Below are 26,558 nucleotides of genomic sequence, written 5' to 3' on the forward strand. Positions count from 1 at the left end.
TATTTTAATTATCATGAACTGTAGGGCATCTACACATGTGTAATTCATCTATGCCCCTATAAAACTCAATCAGATTTAGATTCAGTCACTTCCAAACCTGTATGAACTAACCTGGGGAAAAGGCTGTCAAATCATCTTAAGAATGCACATGCTGAGACTCAAGCCACTTTAATGAAAGGTAAATGATTTTAGACTTTAATATATATCAGAAATACGTGTTTCTGTGGACAGATTCATAAACAGTGCCTTGGCACAGATTTGCTCTCAGATGAAACTAAAGCAGATCTTTTCTTAGACGCTGTAAGCTGCTCATCATCCTGAATTCCCATGGATTCCCTTGATCAAAGTTTTGATTAAGTATGAGGTTTCGTGTAAACCAGAACATTGCTTTTTGTGATGTAACAAGACAGGGAGCTTAAGAACAGTGATGCATTTGTCACATTTATCTCTCCATTTAACAAAGCTCCCTCTGAACAACTGTGCATTATTCATTAGGTCTGCACCAGTACTATGTATGCTGTTCAAGGTTCTGAGATTGTATTACGTACCCGCAATACACACACTTTTCGCTGGCAAAACCTGTGAGAGTATCCTATTCTTGTGTGGGAGGTTTGAGCCAAGCAAATGTTTTTTAATGAATAGTTTATTCACACATGAAAAATAATATCAACTGACTGGTAATTGTGAGTTTAACCTACGTTTACCAGGTAGTGTTAACCCTCTTCTCAAATGAGGGATAGAGAAGAGAATATTATTGTACATTTTTTAGCATGTTTTAGCATTTTAAAAAAATAAGATGTTTCAATTCCTCAAGCGAGAAAGCTAACTGAGCAACTCCTTAATGGAGTTTGCAATATTCCAGTATATAGTGGTGATGTATGTACATTATAAACCAAAGTTACCTTTATTTCTGGAAGTAAACAGTTTTGTTAAAAGCCTACACCATACAGGGAAAAAAACAAACAAATAAACAGACAAACATTTTATTCATATTATTTTACATTTAGAGGAGAAAACTTCAATTACATTGTCTTGGGAGGATTAATAAATTTTGATGGAAAAAAAGAACCTAAGCTCTTTTGTACAGCTATATATTCTTAGTATATAACTATCCCCATACTGATGTACTACTAACGGTTGAACATTTCCTGCAGGATGCATACTCCCCTTCAGAAGAGCCATTGATTAGCTTTTTTTCACATAACCTTTTTTCTTTTTCTTTTTTTTTCTTCCAGCCATGCATCCTATGTGGCTAACAAACCTAGTTTTGGCTTTGTAGGATGCTGCAAGTCTTCAGCTTGTTCTGAAATTATCCGTTTATTGGACACTTAACATTATCCATTTATGAGACATTTATTGAACACTTAACAGGCAAGAATGCAACTAACTTGAATAGGTCCTTGGAGAATGTGTAAGTAATGGACAGAAAACTACCCATTTACGTTACCTACTCAGTCCACTTTTTCTAATAGGATTGTGCCCCATACCATATTCCCCAGGACACCTGCTCTTCTGAATACAACTCAGAAACGTATTCTAAATGATGCAGTTTCACGGGACAGCAAGATGAGGATATATTTCCCAAAATATCCTTCAACTGAAATTTGTCATTCCATTTGCTACAGCTTCCTAGATCTGCTTTGCTTCCAAATGACCACTATCAAAGTGGTATCAACAAGGTGATTTAATATTACTACCACTACTAGTTCGTTGTTTCAGGTGTGGAGGAGAGATCTGAAATATATTGTGACTGAAAAACAAAGAGATCCCTCACAATATACACACCTCATTCTGAGCTTGCAAACTGTCTAGAAAGGGCAAATTCAGAGATGACTCCTTTACCAATATGGGAAAGGGTCCTTCAGAGTACAGTGTATTCACTCACTAGGCTGTCTACTGCAACACCAGCAACACTAGCATAGAGTTCAGGCACCACTAGCTCAGGCACCTGCAGTACTGCATGGTCATTGCTGGTCTTTACAGCTTTCTGTAGCAACTGGATCAGGTCCACAGGAGAAGGCCTATCAGTTGCATTCCACTGCCAGCAGGACTTCATGATGTTGTACCTGTAAGATGAAGAAGAGAGGAGCTGGGAATGAAAAGCACCAACACCAAATTTTACTTTACAAAACTTACTTTACATCTCATACTTAGAAAGTCTAGAGGCTTCCACTTTTTCTGCTTCATAGAAAGTCCTTTCAGTGAAATTTGCAACCAGATAATAACGTGTGAGGACAAAGGCAGACTTGCAGTTTTTTGCCAGGTTGTCAGTTGTGAGTATGGGAAAAGGGGAAAAGATTACATTTGGCATTACCTTTTGAAACAGTAACTGAGATTCTTATAGATACAAAAGCCTATGAATATTTTAAAAAAAAAAAAGTCTTCACGAGACGAAGTATAATGCCTCAGATCTCCCCTGTGGATGTTTAGATCATTTTGGAGATTTACAGGAGAATGACTACTCTAGAATAGCCCTATGCCTTGCATGGAAGCAGTGGAGCAACGAAATTCAAGGGCAGAGAAAGAAACAGAAACAAGAGCAATTTTCAAAAGCAGGAAGAGAGTTTTTGGCAGTCAAGGTTTCAGTAAGACGTGGCGGGCATAAGAACAAGTCTCCTCAACTATCAGGTTTCTATTTTGTACAGTCTAGACTTAGAGATCTTTGTTAAGATCCAGCTTTCTGTGTTCCACTTCCATCTATCTCTGCAAATCTCACTTTCAATTATCCATAAAGCAAGTGGCTTACATGGCTTGCTGGCAGCTTGAAGGCTGTTTCATAATGTTCCGTCTCTGCAGGTATGGCAAGATGTCAGAAGGTGGTACCTCAGGATATGGTGGAGCACCTGGAAGGGTAAAGGAGTAACAGCAGAAAACTATGAGATAAAGGTAGCAGCTTCTGTGTAAGAATGTCTTCATTTCCTACCAAAATCCATTCATTTCCTATCACAATTCACACTGAGAGAAAGCCTAAAAGCAACTGTCGAGACTCTGCTAGATGGAAAAAAACAGGATGCATAGTTAAATGCCCCAACTTTGCATTCTTAAATTGAGATTTTGGAATTTGTTAATTTGTCACTTCCTTCTTTATTTTTTTTAATTATTATCAAATCTTCTTACCTAATGTAATCATTTCATACAATAGAATTCCAAAAGACCAGCTGCAAGAAAAGAAAACAAAGCAGTGTTAAGTTTCCATTCTAGCTAGCTAGCTAGCTTAAACATATACAAATGACTAGGCATAACCTGCAGAAATGAGAAGAGAAGGTATGAGATGTAAAGCAGAGCATCGCACTGAGAATAGGTATGCCTTACTGTGAACTTCAGGACATGAAATGATACATGAAGAAGTGAAAGAGACAGGTCTCACCGACAGATTAATGTATAGTCCAAAAATAAAATCATACATGTCTGCCTTAATGCTAGGGGGTTTCTTCAGGAGCCGCTCTGGTGCCTGCCACTTTACTGGTACCATCCCTGTGACTGAGCTGGCACCGTATGCGTGAGCTTCATAGGCCAGCCCCAAACCACACAGCTTGGCAGTGAAGCTGTTCTGAAGGAGGACATTCCTGGCAGCAATGTCACCATGGAACAATTTCTTCTGTTCAAGGTACGCCTAAAAAGTTAGAAGAGGAAGAGACTTTCATCATTTTAAAAGGAATTCTAATAGACAGAAATTTTTACTGAGTTTGCACCCATCTTCCACAGTGCAGAACAGAGGTGTATGCTTACCAAAACGATGCAAGCATATTTGGCTCAGCTTTAACAAACTACATCCTCACAGCTTAGGCTAAGAAAACTTAAGCCACCATGCAGACTTGTGTTGCGATCAAGCAGGAAGCAAAAAATGCAGCAAATGTGAGCAGACTTACCAGAGCTGCTGCAACTTGCTGTCCAACTTCATATACTTGCCTCTCAGTGAGGTCATAGAGGATACCATTCATTGTCATTACATCCTAGAGATAAAAGAGCAGATCTTGGATCATAGCTGGAGGGTACTGAAAAACTTCACAGAATCATAGAGTCGCTTGGCTTGGAAGGGACCTTAAAGATCACCTAACTCCAACCCCCCTGCCACTGGCAGGGATGCCACCCACTAGATCAGTTTGGCCAAGGCCCCATCCAGCCTGGCCTTGAACACTTTCAGGGATGGGGCATCCACAACCTCTCTGGGCAACCTGTTCCAGTGCCTCACTATACTTACAGTGAAGAATTTCCTCCTAATATCTAGTCTAAATCTATCCTCTTTCCATTTAAGACCATTCCCCCTTCTCCTATCATTATCTACCTGAGAAAAGAGTCCTTCTCCATCTTTTTTATAAGCCCTCTTTAAGTACTGAAAGCCTCAATGAGGTCTCCCTGGAGCCTTCTCTTCTCCAGGCTCAACATCCCCAGCTCTCTCAGCCTTTCTTCATAGGACAGGTATTCTAGCCCTCTTGTTTCCTTTTAATCTAATAAAATGAATATTTTATAATCTTATGCTCCCTCAACTAATTTCATATATTGACTGTAAATCGGCTGAAAGATAAGGGTACAAGGATGGATATACGGTATGCTGGTAAGATAAGCACACTAGAGACTGATGAGTAAACCGGAGTATAGAGAAGAGATGAATAGGTTAGACAAAATTGGCAGAATACCAGTAAAGAATGACAAATACATATGAATGAAATATATATGAGTGAATGAAATACTACAAATTAGACTGACAAGTAGAAAAGCATGTCTGTAACACACAAATGAATATCTGTGATGAGACTAACAGTCCATCTCTCTTACTCCCCTGTCTGTAACACTAACCCTAGTTGGATACCCAAATAAGAGAGAGAGAACAAAGTAAGCATATGTCGCTTTTCTTGAGCAGTTTTCCACCCCCGACAATTTTCAATCTGAAGACTTCCCAAGATGGCTATGGTTTCAATATGTTCAGTAAACTTTAACAGGTTATCTTCAGTGAATTTATTCAGTCTTGTCTTGAACCAATTTGTAAAGCTTAAGTATCCACACTAGTTGGTGGAAAGGAATTCCATTAGTCAAATCCCTACTTTCTGAAAAATCATATACACTTGTTTGTTTTGACCATGGCACTTATTAACTTTATTTGTTACCATCTTGTCTTTCTGCTGAACAAGACAAAAAGCAATCCCTCTGAATTTAGTGCTCTTGAGGTGGGAGAATGACAGATTTCTACAATAACATAGAAGTGTTTTGTTTCTACTCCTCTCTTACTAAGTCACAGAATATCTTGAGTTGGAAGGGATCAAGTCCAAGTCCTGGCTCCACCTAAGGCCACACAAAAATCAAACCATACATCTGGGAGTGTTGAACAAATGCTTCTTGAACTCTGACAGGCTTGGTGCTGTGACCACTTCCGTGGGGAACCTCTTCCAGTGCAAAACCACTCTCTCAGTGAACAACCTTTCCTGATGTCTAAACTGAACCTCCCATTGCAGCTCCATACCATTCCCTCAGGTCCTGTTGCTGTCTTCAGAGCTCAGTGCCTGCCCCTCCGCTCCCCTCGTGAGGAAGCTGCAGGCCACCATGAGGCCTTCTCCCAGTCTCTTCTTCTCTAGGCTGAACAAACCAAGTGACTTCAACTGCTCCTCGTATGTCTTGCCCTCTGTGGAGTAAAGTAACTACAAAAATTAAACTAATATTCACATTTTAAAGAAAATGTATAGCATTGAAGAAGCTTTCAGGGTGGAGTGTAGCTGCCTACCTAAGCGTTCCCTAGGCTTCCAACCTTAGATGCTATTGCACTAGGGGAACCTGGTGTGCTGACTCTAAGGCACAGTACGGAGCGTAGAGCAGAGTGGAGACACCGCGGCTAGGCTCTGTGGCAAGATGGGAACTCGATTGTTCTTGTGCACACTGAGACCAATAAATTGCACATTTGCTACCCTGAGACAACGACCTGTCATGTTTTTGACAAAATGCTGTGCTCTAGTGAACTTTTGCTCATTATAATATCATTATAATACCAAAACACACCTCCATCCCAAAAGCTACCCACCTCCAAGGTGCAACCACCCCTCACTGAGCACACTCTCTGAATTTCTCAGAGCCTATACCTTTAAACGAAAGCAAGAAAACTTTTTACCAGTCATAACCAAGATATGCTTGACTAGAGTCACTCAAGTTCCACCTAAGGGATAGAAAATAATATAAATTGGCTTAAGAGAAAGGGGATATTAGGGAAGATACCATCAGGAAGGATACCTTCTGACATCAGTCAACGGACTGAGCCTCTCTTCCCCCCTCCATTGGGACACCGTAGGGTAAGATTTGAAGACTTGGCTATACCAGGTATCTCTGCAGAAACTTAGGAATCTCTAGAGTCTTTGTGCCTTTTAACACGTTAATAGCCAGGCTGTGTACCTGTGTATTTCATGCATGTTAGATTGCTTTTGCAGACAGTGAATTTATCACCGGCAATCCAAAGAACCTGTGTAGCTGTTGCTGTAATAAATTGCACTTAATTGCATTGTTCCTAGCCATGATAGTTCTCACTGAACGCAGCTAGAGTGAGGGTGTGCTATGTTGTTGGTGAATCCACGACCGTGATAGTTCAGTTCCTTGAATCCGACCAGACCCGTAACGGTTAATCGACTACGCCCCTTAACGCGACACCCTCTAGAACCTTCATCATCTTCTTAGCCCTCCTTCGGACACTCTCTAACAATTTTATGTCTTTGTTTTATTGTGGCACCCAAAATTGCACACAGTGCTCGAGGTGAGGCTGCACCAGGCAACAAAGTACAGTAGGTCACTTCCTTTGATTAGCTAGCAATGTTGTGCTCGATGCACCTCAGGGTACAGTTGGCCCTTTTGGCTGCCAAGGCACACTGTTGACTCATATTCAATTTGCTGTCAAGCAGAAGCCCCAGATCCCTTTCCATGGGGCTGCTCTTCAGCCTCTCGTCACACAGTCTGTATGTATAGCCAGCGCTGTCCCTTCCCAGGTGCAGGATCTGGCACTTGCTCTTGTTCAGCTTGATGCAGTTGGTGACTGCCCAGCCCTCTAATTTGTCAGGATCTCTCTGCAAGGCCTCTCCACCCTCAAGGAGTCCACATCTTCTCCATCTGCAAAGTTCCTTGGTATGCATTTGAGTCCTGCATCCAGACATCAAACCTTTCCTTTACAGAAAAAGCACTCTAAGAGGGGTGTGATGTAAAAGGCTTAGACAGCACCATCGATTTTGTTGTCTTGCTTTCTAAATTTCTAAAATATTGAATAAAAGCATAGGAAACAAATCAAAGCAAGGGGTTGCACATCTCCCATTTCTGTCATTCACAAAGCATGCTTAGTGTCTTATTCAAGCTGGACCTCCAGAGCAGCCTCTGGGAGAGTGCTGACATCACAGAGCATTGCCTGGTTGCTCAGCGACTCTCTTGCACTATTGAAATCACAGAGCATTGCAAGTCTAGAGAAGAAATGTCCTAATATTTAGTCTCTTTTTTTGGCTTGTGGTGATATTTTCATGGGAGTGTATGTTTTCATAGAATGAGTCCCATGATTTTCACATTTCTTGTCAGCAATGGGACATCAGTATGTATGTGAAGCCAAGACTGCTTTTATGCTTCTGTATTATTTCATTTTTGTCTATGCTGAATTTCATCTGTTTCTCTTTATTGGACAGTCATTCTTCTGCAACTGCTCAAGGTTAGCCCTTGCCCTTACTGGCTGTTGTCATTGTCAACCATCACCACCTCTTTCGCAACCCATTTTCTAAGATATTGACACATACAATGAAAAGCACCAGGTCCTTGCACATTTCCCAGCAGAACTTCATGGGTGACCCTTCTTCACTGCAAGTACTTACTTTTCACTCCTATCCTCAGTTTCTTGTCTTTTCATCAATTAGTTATCATTTAAGGACCTTCTCCCTATTGTCATGAGTACTCTGTTTCTTTAAAAGCTTTTGGAATGGGACTTCATTTAAAACTTTTGTAAATCCAAGTAGCTGTTTCATTCTCACTCTTTCCAATGCCTGTTTAACGCTTCAAGGAACTCCAATGGCCTGCAAAGTAGGACTCCTACTTACAAAATATGTCAACTTCTCCAAACTACAGCACATCTGTACAGAAATACACTACTTATAGACCAGTTTAGACTTTTGTAGAACATCTTTGGGGGATGAAAATAGTTTAGATTGATATAGATGGATGCATGGAGAGATTACAAGAATCTTACGCGACTTACACATAGATATTCACATAAGCAATTTAAGAAGATGTGCTGTCATCGCTTCTTTTGACTCACCTTCCGACATGTCCATAGAAATGTCAACAGGTCACCAAGAGATACATCTTCCATGATCATATAAAGTGGGAACCGGTCTACACAGCATCCAACCAATTCAGCCAGGTTCTCATGATGGCCAAGATTTTGATGGAATTTAATCCTTCCCAGGAAATCCTTTACTTCCTGGGGACCAGCCATATCTGAAAGAATCAAAGAAATCCCAGTCTAGCACCACATGGAGGCAGCAAAGAAAAGGGCAAGTAACTTAAAAATAAACATGACTGCAGTTTTCTTTGGTCCAATTAAAATGCTACTATGACTAGCTAACATGTTACTGAACACAGCTCTATCTAGTAACGACTGCAAAGTTCTGATCAACATCATGTCTTTGATACACAGATATGTATCAATACGTTTTCTGGCCATGTGCCTTACCTTGTAAGGCTTTCAGTATGACAGACGTAGTCTTCCCGGGGTTTCCAGTTTCCAATTCTGCTCTGTAGATGCTCCCATAGCGGCCATGTTTTATCACCTGGAAGGTGCCTGGTAAGAGTTTTTCTCGTGGTATCTCCAGTTCTTTCAGAGTCAGGGATGCAGAACTTAGTAGGCTCTCCACAGATGTTTCACTCAGCTGTATATAGTGGTTCTCTGGTGAGCTAGATTCCTGCTGGTTCCTGTCATTCACTGACAAAAAAAAATATATATGTGATGCATAAAAACAGAGGGATGAACTCTTGCAGTAGGTGGCAATGCCCATCCTACTGTCTTTTGATTTTTGCTCCATACTGTTTTTGGAAATCAGGATGAAGTAAAGAAATGTTAGTGTATCATACTTACCCCAGCCCCTGAGGAGTTCAAGATCTTTATCTCCCACTCTACTTGATGAAAAGGCAGAATGAGTCTGGAGATCTGCACTGTATTTAACTATACAAACTTTCTTTCTGGATAAGACACAATTTGTATTTGATTCTCATGTACTGAAGCAACTGTCATTTTCTTTTATTACCACCTACTGTTTGTTATGAGAGAGACACACATAGGGTGCTCCCACACACGCCTTATCTTTGTTTTCAATTATTTCCTTTAAACTAGGCTGAAGATGCTTTTTTCCTGTGCAGAAACAAGAACAGTTCAGAACTGGACTTTCATTTCCACACAGCAGCATGTGCTTGCGGTAATGACAACCCTTTCTTCACATTCTCACCGCTCCCTATTCTATTTCCTTTTGTCCCAATAGGAAGTGGAATACAGGAGTTTGAAATTAAATTTCTTAAATGACAATATATATAACAAGTTAACTAGGTGTGATCTGCATCCAAAAGACTGTCATACCTCTGTGAAACTCTCCCTGCATTAGCATCCATGAAGACTCTTACATAAGCACACTTTGCAGGTCTCACATGATGTTACCACAGTACGCTATGTTGGTTCAGGTTTGTTGAGAACCATCTGTACTACAGATTCCATTATTGCTACCACAAGTGGGGTAAATGAGGGTTCCCCAATTTTCCTTACGTTCACTAGATTGCTGGATACCACTCGGGATCTTCAGAAACACTATTGCCTAACGGCTCAAACAATGAGGAAATGGGATTGACTTAGGACCAATGAAACCAACACGCTTTCCTCTGGAAACTCTGATGGTTACCTTGTTGTCCAGATGGTGATGATTCCTCCCGCTTTGTTCGCAAGCCTCGACAATGGAGCCAAAGGATCACGGTTAGCAGGATGACAAAAAAACCCACAAGGAGAGCTGGGACAACAATCACTTCGGTCTGATATTCACGCACAACTACAAGCAGACAAAGAAAATGGGAAGCCAAGGCATAAGCATTGCTGTTTTGAAAAGGACTATGTGCAGCATTACCTGATGTGCACAAATTCTGTATTACATAGCAGTAATGAACCATTTCAGTAAACTTCAACCGTAAAGGTATGTGGGGGCATTCACCTGCTGCTCCTTGGAATAACAACGGAACACTTTTAGTGCTGCAACCCTATTCCTCAAAGGTGCTGAATATTTAAAACCTCATGAAGCCATCGGGACTCCTGCACCTCAGGTCACTTATTTAGATGCCTTAATACAGAGGTGAGGAACTGTAGCTGTGAGTGTAAATATCCTACCAGTGAAACATAGTTGGCCCTGGCAGAGGGATAGGAGGGATATGGGAAGGGCTGGACATTGCCGTGCTATCACAAATCTAGATAGCAATGCTATGCAGGTTCGACGACTTCCATTAAAACTATAGGGAGCATTTTAAAGAAAAAAGGGTGGGATCACCTGATTTAGAATTTGACCCAAAAACACTATAATTAACAAGGATGTTGCAGGTGATCGACTCTCTTTTATCCTCAGATTTGGGGGTGGTACTATTTTTGCACTGGGGCAAGGCACCATTTCAGTTTCCAAAGATTACATAAAGTGATGGAATCAAAATCTCACAAAATTGGTCCTTAGAAAAAAAGCAGATAATCTTACTGACTATGTCATGAGGTCTTAACCTCACCTTTATGACTCATTCAATGTAGAAATACTCTAAGATAGCTAAAATTATGTAAGATGAATCCCACCATAAAGGATGGAATCCCTATAGCAGTTTCCACCTTGAGACAATGCAGGGAAAACTCAGTCAAATCCTTCTGTTTGGGCTGGGATGCAAGTGGAGGAGGGGAAAGAGCTTGGTCCCCTTTTAGCAAAGCTGGCCAGCAAAGTTCAGCATATGAAAAATACTAAAGGAATCTGTGAATCTTACCACAGAGCTTGTCATTGCTGTTGCATTCCAGTAGCATGCGTGTGAATCTTTTCACGTCCCCTGCCATGTTCAATCACAAGCAAGTGAACCTCCAACCTCTGCCGTCTGCACTGACATGAAGAATATTAATGAAATTTATCAGGAGGAAGGATGATTTAGGAAACAATTAGTGAAAAGAACATGAAGATTTCCACCCCTTAAGTTCAGTAGTAGTGCGAAGAAGCAGCACAGGGACTTCTGGGACAGGGCTTAGAGAACGACACAGGATATCTACTATCAAATCCCATGAACTGTAGACTGTACAATCAGTGCAAATTTAAAATTAAGTTTTTTCTACAGTGCTACACAAACAATTTGGTACCCACAGATCTGAAGGTTGTCATATGAACAAACATTCATAGTCATTAACTCAATCATATTTAAAGAGCCTAGCACTTCTTAGATGCCAGAATGACTTGGTCTTTTATCTTCTGGTCCATAATGAATGAACAAATCAGAAGCATGAATACAAAATGTCTGTTGTGCTTGACTAGAGTTCTTTTCACAACTCATATTATTGCCGAAGACTTAGCTTCACGAACAGTATCATCTAGAATGTTTTAAAGATGTTGGGACTTTTTTTTTCCTGGAAGTACTTTTTTTTTTTTTTTTTGCTATGGGTTTAAGGCAATTAATCTCAACAACAAATGCTAATAGTAATACGGGATTCTTATTTATACTAACATGACTTTATGGAACTTGGTGATAGATAAAACATTAAAGAGTTTGTTCTCATGCTTAAAATTAAGGGATGAATTTATGTTTTATCAGCTGTACAAAAGATGCAGTGGAAAGAGGAAAACAGATTATATCTGCATTTTAAGATATTGAAAAATGTCTACTTCATTTTTTATTTCCTTTGATTCTTAATATGTTAGCAAAATCACCTGTTTCCAGAGCATGGCTACAAAATGACTTATATCAATGATACAGAAATAACACCAAGCTTTTCAGGTAAACTCTGAAAGCAAGCAAAGTCAAACAACCTTGACTATAACACATGAACATACTTACACACAAATACACAGGCATCACCCTAAGAGGAACATTCCTAGCTTCTTTCATTCTCAGACAAATACACAGATACAAAAGACAAGTGGGAACAGACACAATGGCATCACAGGACAACTGACTTTAGGACAATTAGCAAGCAATCATGTTGTATAATCTAAATCATAAACAGTCCAAGCTTTATCTTACCACTAGTCAACAGCTTTGCTTTGTACAGATGCTCATTAGAAATGCATGCTTATATTTAAACAAGGTGCATGCACAGGCTCATACAAGCACGTGCATACCAGCTGGCACTTACGCAGAAACATGTTCATACGGTCACAAAGATCCACAAAAAAAAGCCTTGATGCAGCAACCATGTATATACTGCTCCCGTTTCTGTAAAAAAGGTTCCTACCTACCTTAGGTACCTCCCATTAGCAATGTCAGTGGGTGGCACCCGCATTTTCTAACCATATCCAGGCAGAACTATGTGATCCAGAAATAAAATCACTGGTGCATTAATTGCACTGGCACTCCCACTGGTTGCTATTGCTTACAGAGACGCATTGGTGTTACCAATGTAAAAGTCAGAGTAGATAAGTCCATTTACACTCTATCCTCTTCCAAAACTCAGAGAAATAGAAAAAGAAGCTGCACTTAGTGATATAATTCTGAAAAGCTTCTCAGTGCTACTTTCCACGACAAGAACAAATGAATTCTTGTACTTAGCTCTGTGGCTTACTGGTCAAACATTAACAACATTGCAGTTCCTGCACTTCCATCCTGAGTTAGCACTCTTGTGGACTGTTCTGCTAACTCAGAAATACACAGATCTCATCTCACAGATCTCAGATCTTCTTATATATTTAATAAACATTTTTTACAGTATACCTGTAAGGCACCCATTGAGGTTATGTGGAACTAACATTTTTAAATTTACAGGTGCATTCTCACCACAGAGCAGAAAGCATACAGACAGTGCTCAAATATTTATTTTAATATATGAAGTCAATTTTCCAGCATCAAGCAAGGATATGGGGAACAAAAATATGTTACGAGGTTCAAAACCTACACCTTATTGGAATTGTATTTTCCCTTGTCTATGTCTTATGTTGTGCCAAGACCAGTGCTGTTTCAATCATGAGCACCTGGAAAACATATCCTGTATTATTTCAATTTAGAATTTGTATTGGACAATTTGTGCAATCACAAGTAAATATCAGTTTAGTTATTCTACTTTTTTAGAACTCTTTTGCATATACTAAAATCTACTCGCTGGAACTCTTGGATCTTCATTTCTCTTAATTGTTTACTTCCAAAAATGCATTTGCTTCTCCTTGCCTGAGCCTATCTAAACTTTCAGGTTATTCTGATTTCCTTCTCCTTCTGTTGAAACTCATGATTTTTGTTGTTTACACAAATCCTTGAATTTCCTTTTTTTCCTGCGACATGCACTTTTTTCACCAGATGCCCTGTTGTGCAGCACATCAATGTGAGAACACCTTATACAAGAAAACTAATTGGTAATGAAATATAAAAATAAAATGTGACAGGCAACAACCACAGTACTAGGCTACTCTTCCTTCAGAATGCCAAAGATCAAGGTAACAGCCATATGTTTCTGTGCAGTTGCAGGCTCCGAAGACTTCCTGAAAGACACCTTCCCCTTGATACATTGACCAGAATGCAAATTAGCTTTCTCAACAAAGCTTCTCAACACAAGGAACTGAATGAAAGCAACAAGAGGCTGCGAAGTTCTCTGTAAAGAAGAGTTTTGCAAAGGCACCTGTTCCCCTGATAAGGGCTCAGAAAGAGGGGACAGGAGTTTCACTGAAAAGATCCGGTGAGACATGGGAGCTTTTGCTGTGGCAAAGGGAAATATAGCTTTGCTGATAGTGCCCTTAAGAGTAATGCTCAATGCATTATTAACCATGTTCAGATACAACATGGCTCCATGTGGACTGTAACAACAACAATCAAGCCTTTCTTTGGCCAATACTTGAATCCAAAGCCCCACATCCAAGCTAAACACATAATCAAGACTGTGGTAGCTAGACATAGCAAAAGTAGCTGCCCTTAGACAGTGAGAAATACATAGCAATACTTAAGCAGAATCTATCCCACAGTCAATGGTGCTTGCAAAGTGCTACTAGGAGGCTACTGGGCAAGCCGCATGTGGAGCAGCAGTTCCACAGCCATTCCTTTGTTGACCGTGCCAGGTGAATTAGCCCCCATATCTGTCTTACACTGACCACTTACTAATTCCTCTGTGTACATCTGCCAACATGATGAGCACCGGGGAAAAAGGTGGTGTATTATCTTCAGCCAAGTTTGTTTGACAAGCTGGTCTGACACACTGGTGATTTAAACAAAGGATGGAGAACAACATGAGCACAGGAATAAGTAGCTAAAAGATGGCAATTGTGGGGGTTGCTTAAACAGGTTCAGGAAGCCCTGATGCTTAATACGAATAAGGTTTTGTGAACGCAGCTGACCTGAATTAAGTGTTCACCACTACCAAACCAGTGGAGTGTCTCGCTCCTCTCTGCGCTCTTCCCACACCTTGTTTTCCTCCCAGATGTGCAACTGATCACATGGTAAACTGATTCAAAACACTATGCCGACAAGAATAATTCACTGCTATATTTGGCACGGTACTTTCCTACCATTTTTGTGAGTGGTACTAGTTCACCAAGCAATTTAACAAGTGTCAACACAGGCTCAAAGAAGTGGCAAGAGCATACATCCAGAAGCAGGAACAGGGAAAACAGATCTTCCACTACCCAGAATATTGAATGACTATTTTGTCTAAAGCTGTACCATGACACCATTCCCTGGGTCAGCACCAAGCCACAGGCACTGTATGCCAGCATAAGCCCTACTACAAATTTTTCCATTCCCTGTCACTCATTCCAATGTTCATGCTGCCCCTATAGTGCTAGCACAAGAATTTACATGGCAATGTGGTAAACTGAATCGAGCAGGTGATCTGCCCTAAAATAAATAATCTTCTCTTGCGTTTTTCATCAGGCTCAATTTATGCTTATTTAAGTGCCAGCACCTAAAAGTCATGAAGCCTAAGAGACAGACATTGCTGTGAAGACTGAGAAGTAACAGAAATATAAACTCTTATGTGTCAATGGAATATATGGGAATAACTGGCTTGAGAACTGCGCACACAAACTGGCTGCTGCCTGCACCTGACACATTCAGGAAAATAAGATGCTGTATGTATTCATGGCACACAGTTTGCCAGTGAATGTATCTAACTTGCAACGTCAGTTCCCACTGTTAAAACAAATCCATGTGTACTGATTAGCTACTCTGGCTAAAGGAACAGGTGACTAAATTAATTAAATATGATAAAAATAAAGGCTAAGATTAATTCAGATCTTCATTAAACCGTTTAAACTGTGCTATGAGCTGATGTGGAAGTTAACGCACTTATTTCATCAGACTTCCTGACTTGCATAATTGCACACCACTTTATTATCACAATATGCTTCCAAATGTTTTTCTTGCACTCATCATAAGGACCAACTATAATATGACTGCAGGTAGGTAAGGAACAGCTGAGTAATTACTCTCTTCAGTCTAGCATACTGAATAGCCTGACTGATAAAAGACAAAATAAATCCTTTAACCATAATGCCTCCTATTTTATTCCTTGCAGCAGCAGATCTATACTCAAGCTTTTCCAGTCACCAGTTCTGTACTGCTTTTATTATTTTCTTTCTGTTGTATATGACCTTTGAACATTGCTACCAGTCAAGGCTATGACAGACGTTATGTGTGCAAGCGTGCTGCTCAGGTCATGCAGCTGGAAAGGAAGGGAGCTACTGGAAACCAAAATGGCAGTGAAAGCACAGTGTCTGGGCTCCAGATAGCCAGGCAGCTGTGCACACTGAATGTGAGAGAGGGAGAAGAAAAATACCACAGAAAAGCAAACAGAGAAACAGAGACTTCTTCCCAGCAGTCTCCACCACTCTACATAAAAGCAGTATCCAAAACAAAAAACAGCTCCCACAGGTCTCAAACTGAACAACTCGATGCCTTTTATGTCTACAAAAAGCTATGCACCTGTTAGACTGCATGTCCTGTCCCTTCTGCCTTCAGAAGACTTTAGTGACTTTTTCCAACAGCCTGGCAGATCACAACATTTTTGCAAGGCTTCCCTGACCCACTGAGCCGTCTCACCATAAGGCACCTCCGAGCTACTTAGTCTGAGCAGCATCTCCAGCCATGTAGAATGGGAAATTCTGACGGGTCAGTCCAGGTCATAACATACCAGAGCCACTTCACTTCTGTCCCGAACAGGGATTACTGATAATACCCTGTGGCTTACTGCACTTGGTGTCATAATTTCTCAGCTATCAAGATTCGGTATTCCAACTCACTTTTGCGTCAGGTGGCAGCTGTAACACCCTATAAGAAAACAAAGTATTTCAAAAAATCCCATGCAGTGACTCAAGATTTTCTCTTGGTCCAACATTAGAAGCAGTACCTGAACATCAAATCTAGGCTAGCTGCTACTGAAGCATATTAAGGAGTTAAAGAAAATCAGGATGACTACTTCTGAAGAGATATACCATGGAAAAAAAAGCAAATAATGAGGTTCATGCTACTATCTGGGCAGGTGGATCACTTCGGGCAAACCTGGCTCCTTTTCAAGGGAGCAGAAAAAATGGGCAAAGTCAGCAGTCAACATTGCACTGAAAAATATGAGTGAAGAGGACTCTGCACTGTTGTGCTTTTATCCTAATGAGATTAGTCCAAACTGGCACCACGTCAGTGGAGATATGCAAGATCTCATGGTGCTAAGTTTAAGCAAAACTTAGATCATCTCACAAAAAATGAATTTATTTGTACAGCATGAGGAAGTCCTGAGTATAGGAGTGTGAAATCGTACAGAAACTGAACGGTGATTAAGACAAAAATATTTTTTCTAATACAGACAAGCCCTTCTATAGTTTCTGAAATACTAACATACATCTTAATCACACTCCCCTTTATTAAGGCCACAAAAAATATTCCTCATAGGTAGTCTGCAAAATAAAAGTTAAAATAATTAAAAAAAAAAAAAGTGACAAATATATTAACCTGAAGCCCTTAGTGAGAAAGAATATGAAAAGTCTAGAGGCCAGATTCATGAGCATACACTTACCCATTACTTTCTTTTTTGTAGTTCCAAAATCACAGGCTACTTTTGAAAGCACCAGCCATGCTGCATCTTTTTGACTGACTGATTTTGGTAGTAGTAGCTGCAAGCACTTAGCCTGTACCCAAACCCCAGCACAAACCTAATACAGATATTCTGAAATACTGTGACAGAAAAAGCTGTACCAGGACATAGGAAGAGTTGAGAGTTTTTCAAAGGACCACAAACACATGTAGCTCTTCTTGTAAAAAACACTGCATGATAAAAATACTGCATATTATGTTGCTGCATAATGGCTTAAGAAACAATGTGAACCTGCTTTCATAGACACACAGCCATATGGAAATTTAGCTGAAGTTATGCACACAACTTTAGCTTCACAAGTCCTTAACTTTTGGCTGTTTGTTGGTGCATTTAATGTAGATTGTCTTTATGCTTAAGTAGCTTATGTGCGTGTGCACATAGATGGAAACAGGTAAATACACAGAAAAAGCTAGATATCTGCACCACATACGATTATTTAGTTTCCTTACAATCAAGCAGTAGTGACAGAAATCAAATGCTAATCAATTCTGAACCCACACCTAGGCACGTATTATTTAACTGAGCACTGAACGTATTTACATACATGGGCACTGCATTGCCTTGCATTGTTTCAGTGAACTGAGACTGATTTTAAACAGAACTTATTTCCTTTCTTATTTTCTCCCTGTTTAAAACGTACCGAGAAGTTATTTCATTATTTCAGTTTTTTCATCAACCTGTGTGTAGAGGATATTACCTCTTCTATTTTCTCAAACCCCAATACCATTATGACAAGATTTTACCACAGGAACGTGTAAGTAACTTCTGTACAAGCAGTAAGCACACACATAGATGTACACACATGTACAGATTTTACAGTGCAGTTATATCCTAGTTCAGGTCACGTTTATGTTAATAGGAGTCTTTTCAAATATTTAAATAATCATCAGCTAGTCTTCTAGCAGCGTTTTCTCTCACTTACCTCAGTCACACCACTTCTCTTGCCCTGCAGTGCTCTTTCCCTGGAACTTGCCTGCTGCCAGCTCCCTGTTTGTCTGAGGCCACTCCTGATAGTGCTGACGGTTACCTCGTGCAGTTGTAATTCTTATGACTAAGTTCCTCCTCACTGATTTTCCTGCCCCTGACCTGCCCGGATTCAGTTCTTCACTCCTCGAGGTTTTCTCGGCCGTCTCCCCAGGGATACCGCACGAGCCTAAGTCCAACACGCACGCCGACAGGTAGGCGCACGCTCGTAAAAGGGGTCTGCCTGGCTTGCACACGCCAGCTGCTCTCCCACTGATGACAGACACAGGCAAGGCAAAGACTCCTTGGGCGGGGGCCTTCGAGCATAACTCGAAGGGCAGGCAAGCACCCATCGAGAGGGACGGGCTAACATAACAAGCGGAAACTGCACACTTCAGGCTAATGGTTCGTGTTTAGAGATAAAATGGGTTCTCAGAACAGAACATTTGGACAACCCCCCTAAAAAACTCCACATGCTGAGAAAGCTTTCTAGCAGGAACACAACCTGGCAGAGAACATGAAAATGAACAAAGGGAGAAAAGATTAATAATACTCAAACAGATAGCTGCAAGGCAAGCTTTTTTCACGTTCAGGCTTGCTCCCTGTATCCCTCCTGCTCAGGCTGTCCATGCATTCTCCAGCATTTTCCATCTCTGCTGTTCAGCTCTTCCCTTTCCCTTTCCTCTCAGTAGCCCAGCTTGGAGCTTCCCACACAGTCCTGACAACGACTCTTACTTACAAAGCCCCTTCAAAATCCATCCTAATCTCCCCAATAAGTCCTGTTAATATTTTAGAACACACCCCTGCAACCTCGTCTTGTTACCGTGCCCACGAAGTCACTGTTCAGCTCTGTTAGTGCCCTCAGTCCTGAGAAGCCATGTGGTGCATTTCAGTTCCTTAGTTCCTTCAGTTCAACTTCATTGTATTTCAGTTCCTCAGCATTTCTGCCCTGGGGACTTTCTTCCCAACCAACCAGTGTATTTGAATCCCAGCTGCTGGGCTGTAGGCTCCCCCTATCAGCTCAAAGACTGCCCTCAGCTATCACCAAAACATCTTGTGTTTCAGATTCCTGACTCCTGACTATATGAGCCTGTAGAAGATTATTTGCTTACCTACTTCACACAAGTGGGAGGCAGTTGTATTACATGAGGAAACGACATGAGACCTACCATCGAGAGACAAAGTTCATTGCACAGTCATTACGCTCTACTGGTGGCTTTGGAAAAGTAAAAAATCATATGATCTCTGACAACTGTTTGAGCAAATCTGATTTATTCCTATTAACACTTTGGTGCTGTGTAAATTCATTTTGGGAAATTTTTAGCCGTGGTAGAGGCAATAGCTTTAGATACTGAAACACAATAGTTAATTTATCCATAGGAGCGACTGCATATCAATGTATCCGTACAGCAGTACCTCCCAAACTTCTCTCTGGGAAGATTGTTCCACCTGGCATTTACTTTCTAGGTATACAGAATGGTTAAACTCACGAGTGGATCTCTTTATGGCTTGATCTCTACAGAGCCTGGCAGAAGTGAGCAAAATAATATTAGTGAAATAGTCACGTAAGGTGGACTTCCATACCCCGACAAACCAGCAGAGACAACTTCTAGACTGAAAATTTTCTTGAGTTACAAAGATCACTGCAGCTGCAGACTGTAGGCTCAGGCTCTGGTTTCTGTTTTCCTCCTATTCTGGTGCTACCTTGCTTTGACTGTCAGCAGTATTTTCTCCATGAAAATGTAAAAGATCTGAGGATCTATACCTCACTCCTCATTAAGAAGCAGCTACATTGCAAAGGATAGTTCCTCATTTAAATGTGCTCTCTACTGAAATGTGTTGCTTTCCACAGGCACTTTCCCTAAGGGCAGCTGGGGGAACTTATTCAAATGTAATGTTAAATATAAATAAAATATAATAACTGATAGTCTTTCTCCGTTTGCTCTTTCTTTCACAGTTTCTACAGCCCACACCTGTAGAAATAAAGAGTAGGAAAGGCATGGGGTTAATATTCAAGGTATGCATATGCACAAGCAGCAACCCCTGCTGCTTTTAGTTTCTCCAGTCAATCTTTCTGCTGGGATCCCAGTCAGACTGGTTGGAGAAGATGTTTTAACAGTTCAGAGTTCAGACTTTAAACTACAGTCTTCCTCACAGATCATAACCCCCTCCCCCTGTTTGGTTAAGGGACAGCAGTCATTTATTGTCCTGTGAAAAGCAAACTTCTGCTACAAGTCTTCTATTGTGTGCACATCCACAAAGAAAACATTGCCTGTTTAAATGTCCTTCTGTTTTTTTCCCTTATGTAATTTTTTCCTTATGTATGATTAAGTGCACTGAAAGGTGATGGACTGTCAGTCTTGCTAACAAAAACGTCCTCTTTACCACATGCAGCAACCATGCAAACCACACACAACTGCTAAGTAACCTCAACAAAATGCTTCTGAGACTGAGTGGCAATGCAGCCACAAACCATTCAGTCTCTGTCCTATGTGATGAGACTGTTAAGCAGGCTGCTAATTTTGTAGTTCAACTTCCAGAAAGTCAGCAAACTCCAAGAAACTGTCACTGGTCCAGGAAGTAAGCTTCATATGAAGGGATCCTCTTGTTTAATCTTGCTGTGGTATCCACATTTTTTTCTGCAGTAACTTAGAGGCAGTAAGTTTTCTGACGTTTACTTTCACATCCTGTAAGATTTGAAAACCATACCCATAGATGATGGACCATGACTGATCTTTTGATCAGCTGAAGCCCACAGAGGTTGAAAGGCTTAGTACCTCTTCCTTTGGTTCTACAAGCTAGCCATTCACCCCTGAGCAGGGTAGGAATCCCTGAGCAGGGTAAGCAGAGATGATCTAGAAGCGAAAGAAACATTCCCGTCATTATCCCAAGTCACTTCTGCCTCAGGAGCTCTGCCTCTCATGATGACAAGATATTCTGACTTGAGAACAATTCATTTGCCTCAATTCTTCTTGAAAATGGTGTGATTTTCAATTCATCCCTACTGCTTTTGTTATTTAAAATTTCCATAAGAATGAAGACTAGGAGGAGCTGCATTACACGAAGAAAAATGAGGAGAAAAAAAAGAGCTCTTCCATATAAAAACTAAATGACCGAAGGATTAATCCTCATCAGCCAGTTGAAGTTCCAGTAATTTGCCAGCACTTACACTATTTAGGGTGAGGCACATCTAATAGTAATCTTTTCCACCCACTTTCCAACCAAACTAGACCGTACCTTTCCCAACTCTCTTCTTGAATCTAAATGGAAATTTCCTTTGCAGTTTTACAGTCTCTGCCTTGGTGGTCAGCCCTCCCTACTCAAACCAGATGCTCAGGAAAGACCCTGAAGGATGGTTAGATGCTCTAAGTACATAAGCTCAGTAGGTTACAGTAGTTTTCCCCTTTGGCTTCTTCGGCAGATTTTCCAGGCCCAGAGGCTTGGATTCATTTGACAGAGATGAAAAACTAAGTTAGGAGCATAGCTGCCACAGATTCTCTGTTATAGTTAATACAAGGTCATAGGCACTTCTGTAAAGCAGGTCAAGCACCAAAATCCTCTCTCCCTACATGACAGGTATAAAGGGTAGCCTAGCTCCTAATTCACATCTTTGTCAAATGACAGAAGTTAGATAACATGCATCTGAGCTAGAGTCTCGTTTTCCTCTTCTTCAAATAAATAATTTCCCAGAGCGAGAGCTCATTGGGATCCCCAAATCAGTAGTTATCAATTGATGAACTGTTAGACTGGAAGTTAGGTGCAGCACATACCATTTGCATTCCCTTCAGCTTTGTGTAGTTTCTTGGTGCTCCTGACCTTAGCAACTAACATCCTGAGCACAATAGGCATGCACATTCTTCAGTTACTTTTACCTTTTCTCTTTCAGCTTCTTACGTTCTTTCTGCTAAATATACACATTTTCCTCCTAAGTTCCATTTCTTTTGCCACTGCATTTTTACATTGTTCACATTTCCAAGTGAGAATACAACAGCTCCTCTTGGCAAAACTTGGAAGCCATTGAACAGAGGTATAATAACCTAAAACACCCAGTCTACATATTGAATAAATCGCATCACTTCACACAAAAAGAAGCAGAGAAGCCGGCTCTTCCCTGGCAAGGATGCCAATAGAGACCTCACAAGAACTAAAAAGTATGTATATCACAAAAGTTCACTTAATGTAACACTGTTACATAAAAGTATGTTTCCATTTAATAACACCTTTTTTGACCTGTAATTCACTCTCTACCATATCGCTGTGTCCTAAAGGACAGTCAAGAAGAATGACAAACCAAGGAATGTTGAAAAAATACTGTTCCTGTCTGCCAGTGCCACTGGAAATGGATTTTAGCCCATTTATTATCACGCACTAGCAAGGTACCTATTACTAAACTATTGGAATTACGTGCATACATTAATTATTGTATAAATAGACGATGTTTGCTGCCCAGATTTTCATGGAGTAAGGAAGCAATATATTAAAAAGCAATACCAGAGCTTCCTAACCACAGGCAAACACGCACACACAGCAGGAGGCAGCATCTGGGAGGCAGCTTAGCGGCACAGAACTCAGGAGCTGAGGTTACCAAACACTGAAATGCCTGTGCCACCTCAAACCGGGGGGCCGTCGGCCCAGCACTGTTCCTCAGACAGCCAGCAGTGTGAGGGAAACCAAAGACCGTAACAACATAAAATGACGTTTCTCACAACACCTTCCCTTGCCTCCAGCCACCTTTGGTATAAGCATTTATTTAGCCAGATATGGCCTTTTCTTGCCTATGCCTTGAAGGATTTTGCCCAACCGCCTTCAAACCCCTGCAAACTTTTAGCAACACAGTGCTCCGTGACGAAGTCCTCAGCTTCCGTGAAAAGTGTTGTGCCTCTTTTTGTTTGCATTGAAGATGGATTCCAGCCTTCAAACCAGCTGCTTACTGTGCTGGCAGTGAAATAAACGGTGATAGCAAGAGACGACTAAAAGTTTTATGCACAATGAAAGCCTTAATATACTCAAACACTTAAAAACGGGACGAAGCTTGAGGTTGTGCAGATGAAAAAGCACAAGGCAGCCCAGACAGCTGAAGGTCTGCACGCTGCTCTGGTCTGTGCCACGATTTGGGGTGCGAGCCGTTCAAGGGGACCCGACTCTCTGCCCCCTATACACCACCTCAGGACTGTTACCTACGAACTCCTGGCAGACTGCGCGTCGTGTCTCAGTAACCGGCATACTTCTAGCCCTGCAAACACTTGCTCCATTATTGTTATTATCTGAAGGCAAAGACCAGGGAGACGGGCAGACTTTCCTGCAGGAGGACACGCAGACGCCCAGCCCCTGGTCTCGGGGCCCGGCTCCGGGGCTGCCCTCGGACCCGCCACGCCGGCCCCCTGCAGCCAGCCCCGCAGGAGCCCGCGGCCCCCAGGAGGCCGGGGCCGGGCGGCAGCAGGGAAGGGGGGGTTACCTCCTGCCTTCCGGCCTCCGGGGAACGGTAACTACGTTTGGCGGCGGGGCTCCGGCTCTGCCGCGGACCGTGGCCGCTCTGGCAGGAGGGGCAGGCGGGCGGGACGCCCCGCGCCAGCCGCCCACCCCAAAAAAAGCCGTGTCCTTCCCCGGCCTTTCCCTCGGCCGCCTACCTCCCCGCCGCAGCGCTCGTTTCCGTGAACCGCAAAATTTACCGGGTGGCTCAGCCCGGGGGCGCCGCAGCCGCGAGCGGGCGGGCGGGGAGGACGGAACGGCATTTTCTCGTGTCCCGTTGCCGCCCGCCCCTGTCGCGCGGGCCCCGCTGGCGGCGGGGAGCGGGGAGGGTGAGGCCTCCGCGGCGAGGCGGGGCCGGCGGCTCCGTGAGGGGCTGCGGCGGGCCCCGAGCTGCGGGGCTGGGGCCGCGGCTGCAGGGTGGCACGGCAGGGGGCGAGTGGGCGGTTTGGTGCCAGACTGCGGGGTTCTGGGCAGCTGGTAAAGCTGGGGGCGCGCTGAGAGCCTTCACCGCGAGGCGTCCTCGTGAGGCTCGGTGTTCCGTTAAAACGCTTTAAGCCCCTTGTAACTCAGTGCGTTTCTGCCACATAACGTCAATCCACAATAAAAAAAAAAACACAGAATGGATACCCCCTAATTGCGTTAGATAAATTATGTGTTTTTGTTTGTTTTTTGTTTTTTTCCTGACAAAACCTATGCGTACTGCGTGGCATGTCTCAGTGCGGCAGTGAAGCTCTTCCCTCCATAGTTCCACCCCATCCATCTGTGGCTTTCAGAAACGGCAATCAAAGGCCAGGCTGTACGTTTTTGGTTAATACCAATGCTCTGAAACTTAATTTCTGAAGCTGGGTCTCTCTGGTTTTGCCCCTAAACTTTTTTTGCTTCCTGAAAATTTACATCCAAGTTAAGCTGAGGTTGCTTCCTGCAACTGAGCTGCTTATATGGTTACAGAAGTTACTATATGCAGTTATCTGGCTCCAGAAACACATGTGAAATGCTGAATATAAATGGAGATTTCACAACACATTGGAAAATTAGGTCAGAATATCTAGAGGAGATATTCTGAAGACAACTGTAACAGGAAAATAAAATTTTCTAATGATCTCTTTGACACAATAATCTTTGTTATTACAGATACCAAAATCTTTACCTCACACAAATACAGCATATTTCAGTGTAATTCTTTCTACTTAAGCTGATTTTAAAATGGATTGAAGGAAGCATGCGACATACAGTTGATAACCAGTAACTTCCAGGTCAGATTCTTAATGAATTAACATGTAAACTGAGAAACTTACACATTTTTTATTATTGATTTTTGTTCCAATATTGTCTTCCCTCAACTGTTAAAATCAACTCACCTCAAAGTAAAATAAAGTATGAAATACTTGCTTTCCTTGCAGATGGCCAGATCAGAACCTCAGGACAGAAATTATGAAAATGTGGTAAAGATGGTAGAGGACCTGAACAGAGACTTAGAGAAACTTCTGGAGGAAATGGAAAAAATGACAGGTAAAGGTCTTTGTTAAGAACAATATGGATTTGTCTACTAGAGTGAAGACATTGAAGATTCATTATTTATATTTATTGCTGTGAACTTCCTCGTGATAGAAATGTAGCTGGAAAAAAAATCGCCATCAGCAAATGCCCTAACGTTCTTAACTGAGAGAAAGAGTGCAAATAATCTAATTGGGCATTAACACTAAGATGATGCTTAGTTCAGAGTAGTGACTGAAAGCAGAAATAATATTAAGGCATTTAATTTACAATGATTAAAACATAGATAACATAAAATGAAAATTTCATTTTGAAAAATGGTGGAGTACACAGTAACTCTCCAGTCAATGCATGACAATCACCCTGTTGGAACACACTTTGCAAATTTAATCATAGTCCCTTATGTATGGAGAGGACTGCATATTCCTCTTCATATTCTGCAACAATTCTATCAGAAACTGTACAGCTAACACAAAGAGATGGAAATTGATAATTAGACTATTTGTAATTAATGATGATTTAGGAATGTTGTTGAGAAAACTAGTCAATTTATGGTAAAACAAAAGGGAAGGTATGAAATTTAAGAACTGATCTAATTAGGTTGTTCTTAATCGTTTTTCCATCTCCATGCTGTGATCTTTGGCTTTTCTTTTCCTCACCTAACATGAGCCTCCTAACTGTTACTGGTCTGGAGCTAGAATTCTTGGGTTTCATTCATTCATTTTAAAAAAGTCTATTACACCTTTTTTAATTACCCTTTTTGTTGTAAACGTTAGGTAAAAGCGTCCATCTCCTTTTTGTACTTTACATCTGTATACTTCCATTCTGAAGTATTTTGAGACATTTATAAAAAAGTAACACCAAACATACATAAAGTCTGGTCTGATAATAATGAATGTCCTTTATTCTTTTATTGAATCAGCCACTGCTTTTTTTTTTTTTTTTTTTTTAGCAAAATTCCTGTCTTGGTAATATCTTTTGGTTTAAAGTGCAGGCAACCTGGATGGCATATGACATGGTAGTAATGCGCACCAACCCAGACCTGGCCAATTCCATGAGGCGTCTGGAAGATGCCTTCCTGAATTGCAAAGAAGAGATGGAGAAAAGATGGCAAGAGGTGCTAAGGGAATCTAAAGGTGAAGAGCAAAAAAAGGAGTAAATTAGTCATACTGTCAGAGCTACATACCTTGGAAAATCTCTCCAGTCTTTTTTTTTGTCAGCCATGGAGGTTTCACAAACACCATGGAAAATAGATTGCCATTCATTTTACTAAGAAATACTTACGTGTATACATTTATGGAAATATTTTGATGAGTATACATACATGTATTAATATTGTTGAATATACAAGGTAACAATG

At 41.3% G+C, this 26,558-nt stretch overlaps 2 protein-coding genes across 19 annotated transcripts; one reads left to right on the forward strand and one right to left on the reverse strand.

The window, feature by feature from the left end:
• Positions 1-967: 967 nt before the first annotated feature.
• Positions 968-24,024, reverse strand: STYK1 (serine/threonine/tyrosine kinase 1). Of its 12 annotated transcripts, none has more exons than XM_080551475.1 (10): positions 23,905-24,024; positions 10,996-11,100; positions 9,891-10,034; positions 8,678-8,926; positions 8,261-8,442; positions 3,870-3,953; positions 3,405-3,613; positions 3,118-3,158; positions 2,747-2,843; positions 968-2,066 (listed from the first exon to the last, which is right to left on the reverse strand). In XM_080551475.1, exons 2-10 carry the CDS (start codon positions 11,060-11,062, stop codon positions 1,862-1,864), a joined length of 1,278 nt encoding a protein of 425 aa, XP_080407601.1. In that variant the 5' UTR covers positions 11,063-11,100; positions 23,905-24,024; the 3' UTR covers positions 968-1,861. The 12 variants fall into 12 exon arrangements, with proteins under 12 accessions (XP_080407601.1, XP_080407610.1, XP_080407609.1 ...); XM_080551484.1 differs by having other exon boundaries at positions 10,996-11,105; positions 23,863-24,007; XM_080551483.1 differs by having other exon boundaries at positions 23,863-24,003.
• SYCE3 (synaptonemal complex central element protein 3) lies at positions 18,362-26,558 on the forward strand. 7 transcript variants are annotated; one of them, XM_080551594.1, is made up of 4 exons: positions 23,602-23,717; positions 24,836-24,957; positions 25,105-25,213; positions 26,188-26,558. In XM_080551594.1, exons 3-4 carry the CDS (start codon positions 25,105-25,107, stop codon positions 26,355-26,357), a joined length of 279 nt encoding a protein of 92 aa, XP_080407720.1. In that variant the 5' UTR covers positions 23,602-23,717; positions 24,836-24,957; the 3' UTR covers positions 26,358-26,558. The 7 variants fall into 7 exon arrangements, with proteins under 7 accessions (XP_080407722.1, XP_080407717.1, XP_080407720.1 ...); XM_080551593.1 differs by lacking the exon at positions 24,836-24,957 and adding an exon at positions 24,422-24,500 and having other exon boundaries at positions 23,677-23,717; XM_080551592.1 differs by lacking the exons at positions 23,602-23,717; positions 24,836-24,957 and adding exons at positions 23,963-24,033; positions 24,422-24,500.

This window comes from Anser brachyrhynchus (genome assembly GCF_964034855.1).
Source record: "Anser brachyrhynchus genome assembly, chromosome: 1".
Lineage (NCBI taxonomy): Eukaryota > Metazoa > Chordata > Aves > Anseriformes > Anatidae > Anser > Anser brachyrhynchus.

Coding starts and splice junctions, on each gene's coding strand:
- STYK1 (XM_080551475.1), bottom strand. CDS start 11,062: ATGGCAGGGGACGTGAAAAGATTCACACGCATGCTACTGGAATGCAAC. Junction 3,954..8,260: donor TTCTATGGACATGTCGGAAG/GTGAGTCAAAAG, acceptor TTTTATCTCTAG/GATGTAATGACAATGAATGG. Junction 2,844..3,117: donor GTATGAAATGATTACATTAG/GTAAGAAGATTT, acceptor TTACCCTTCCAG/GTGCTCCACCATATCCTGAG.
- SYCE3 (XM_080551596.1), top strand. CDS start 25,105: ATGGCCAGATCAGAACCTCAGGACAGAAATTATGAAAATGTGGTAAAG. Junction 25,214..26,187: donor GGAAATGGAAAAAATGACAG/GTAAAGGTCTTT, acceptor TTTGGTTTAAAG/TGCAGGCAACCTGGATGGCA.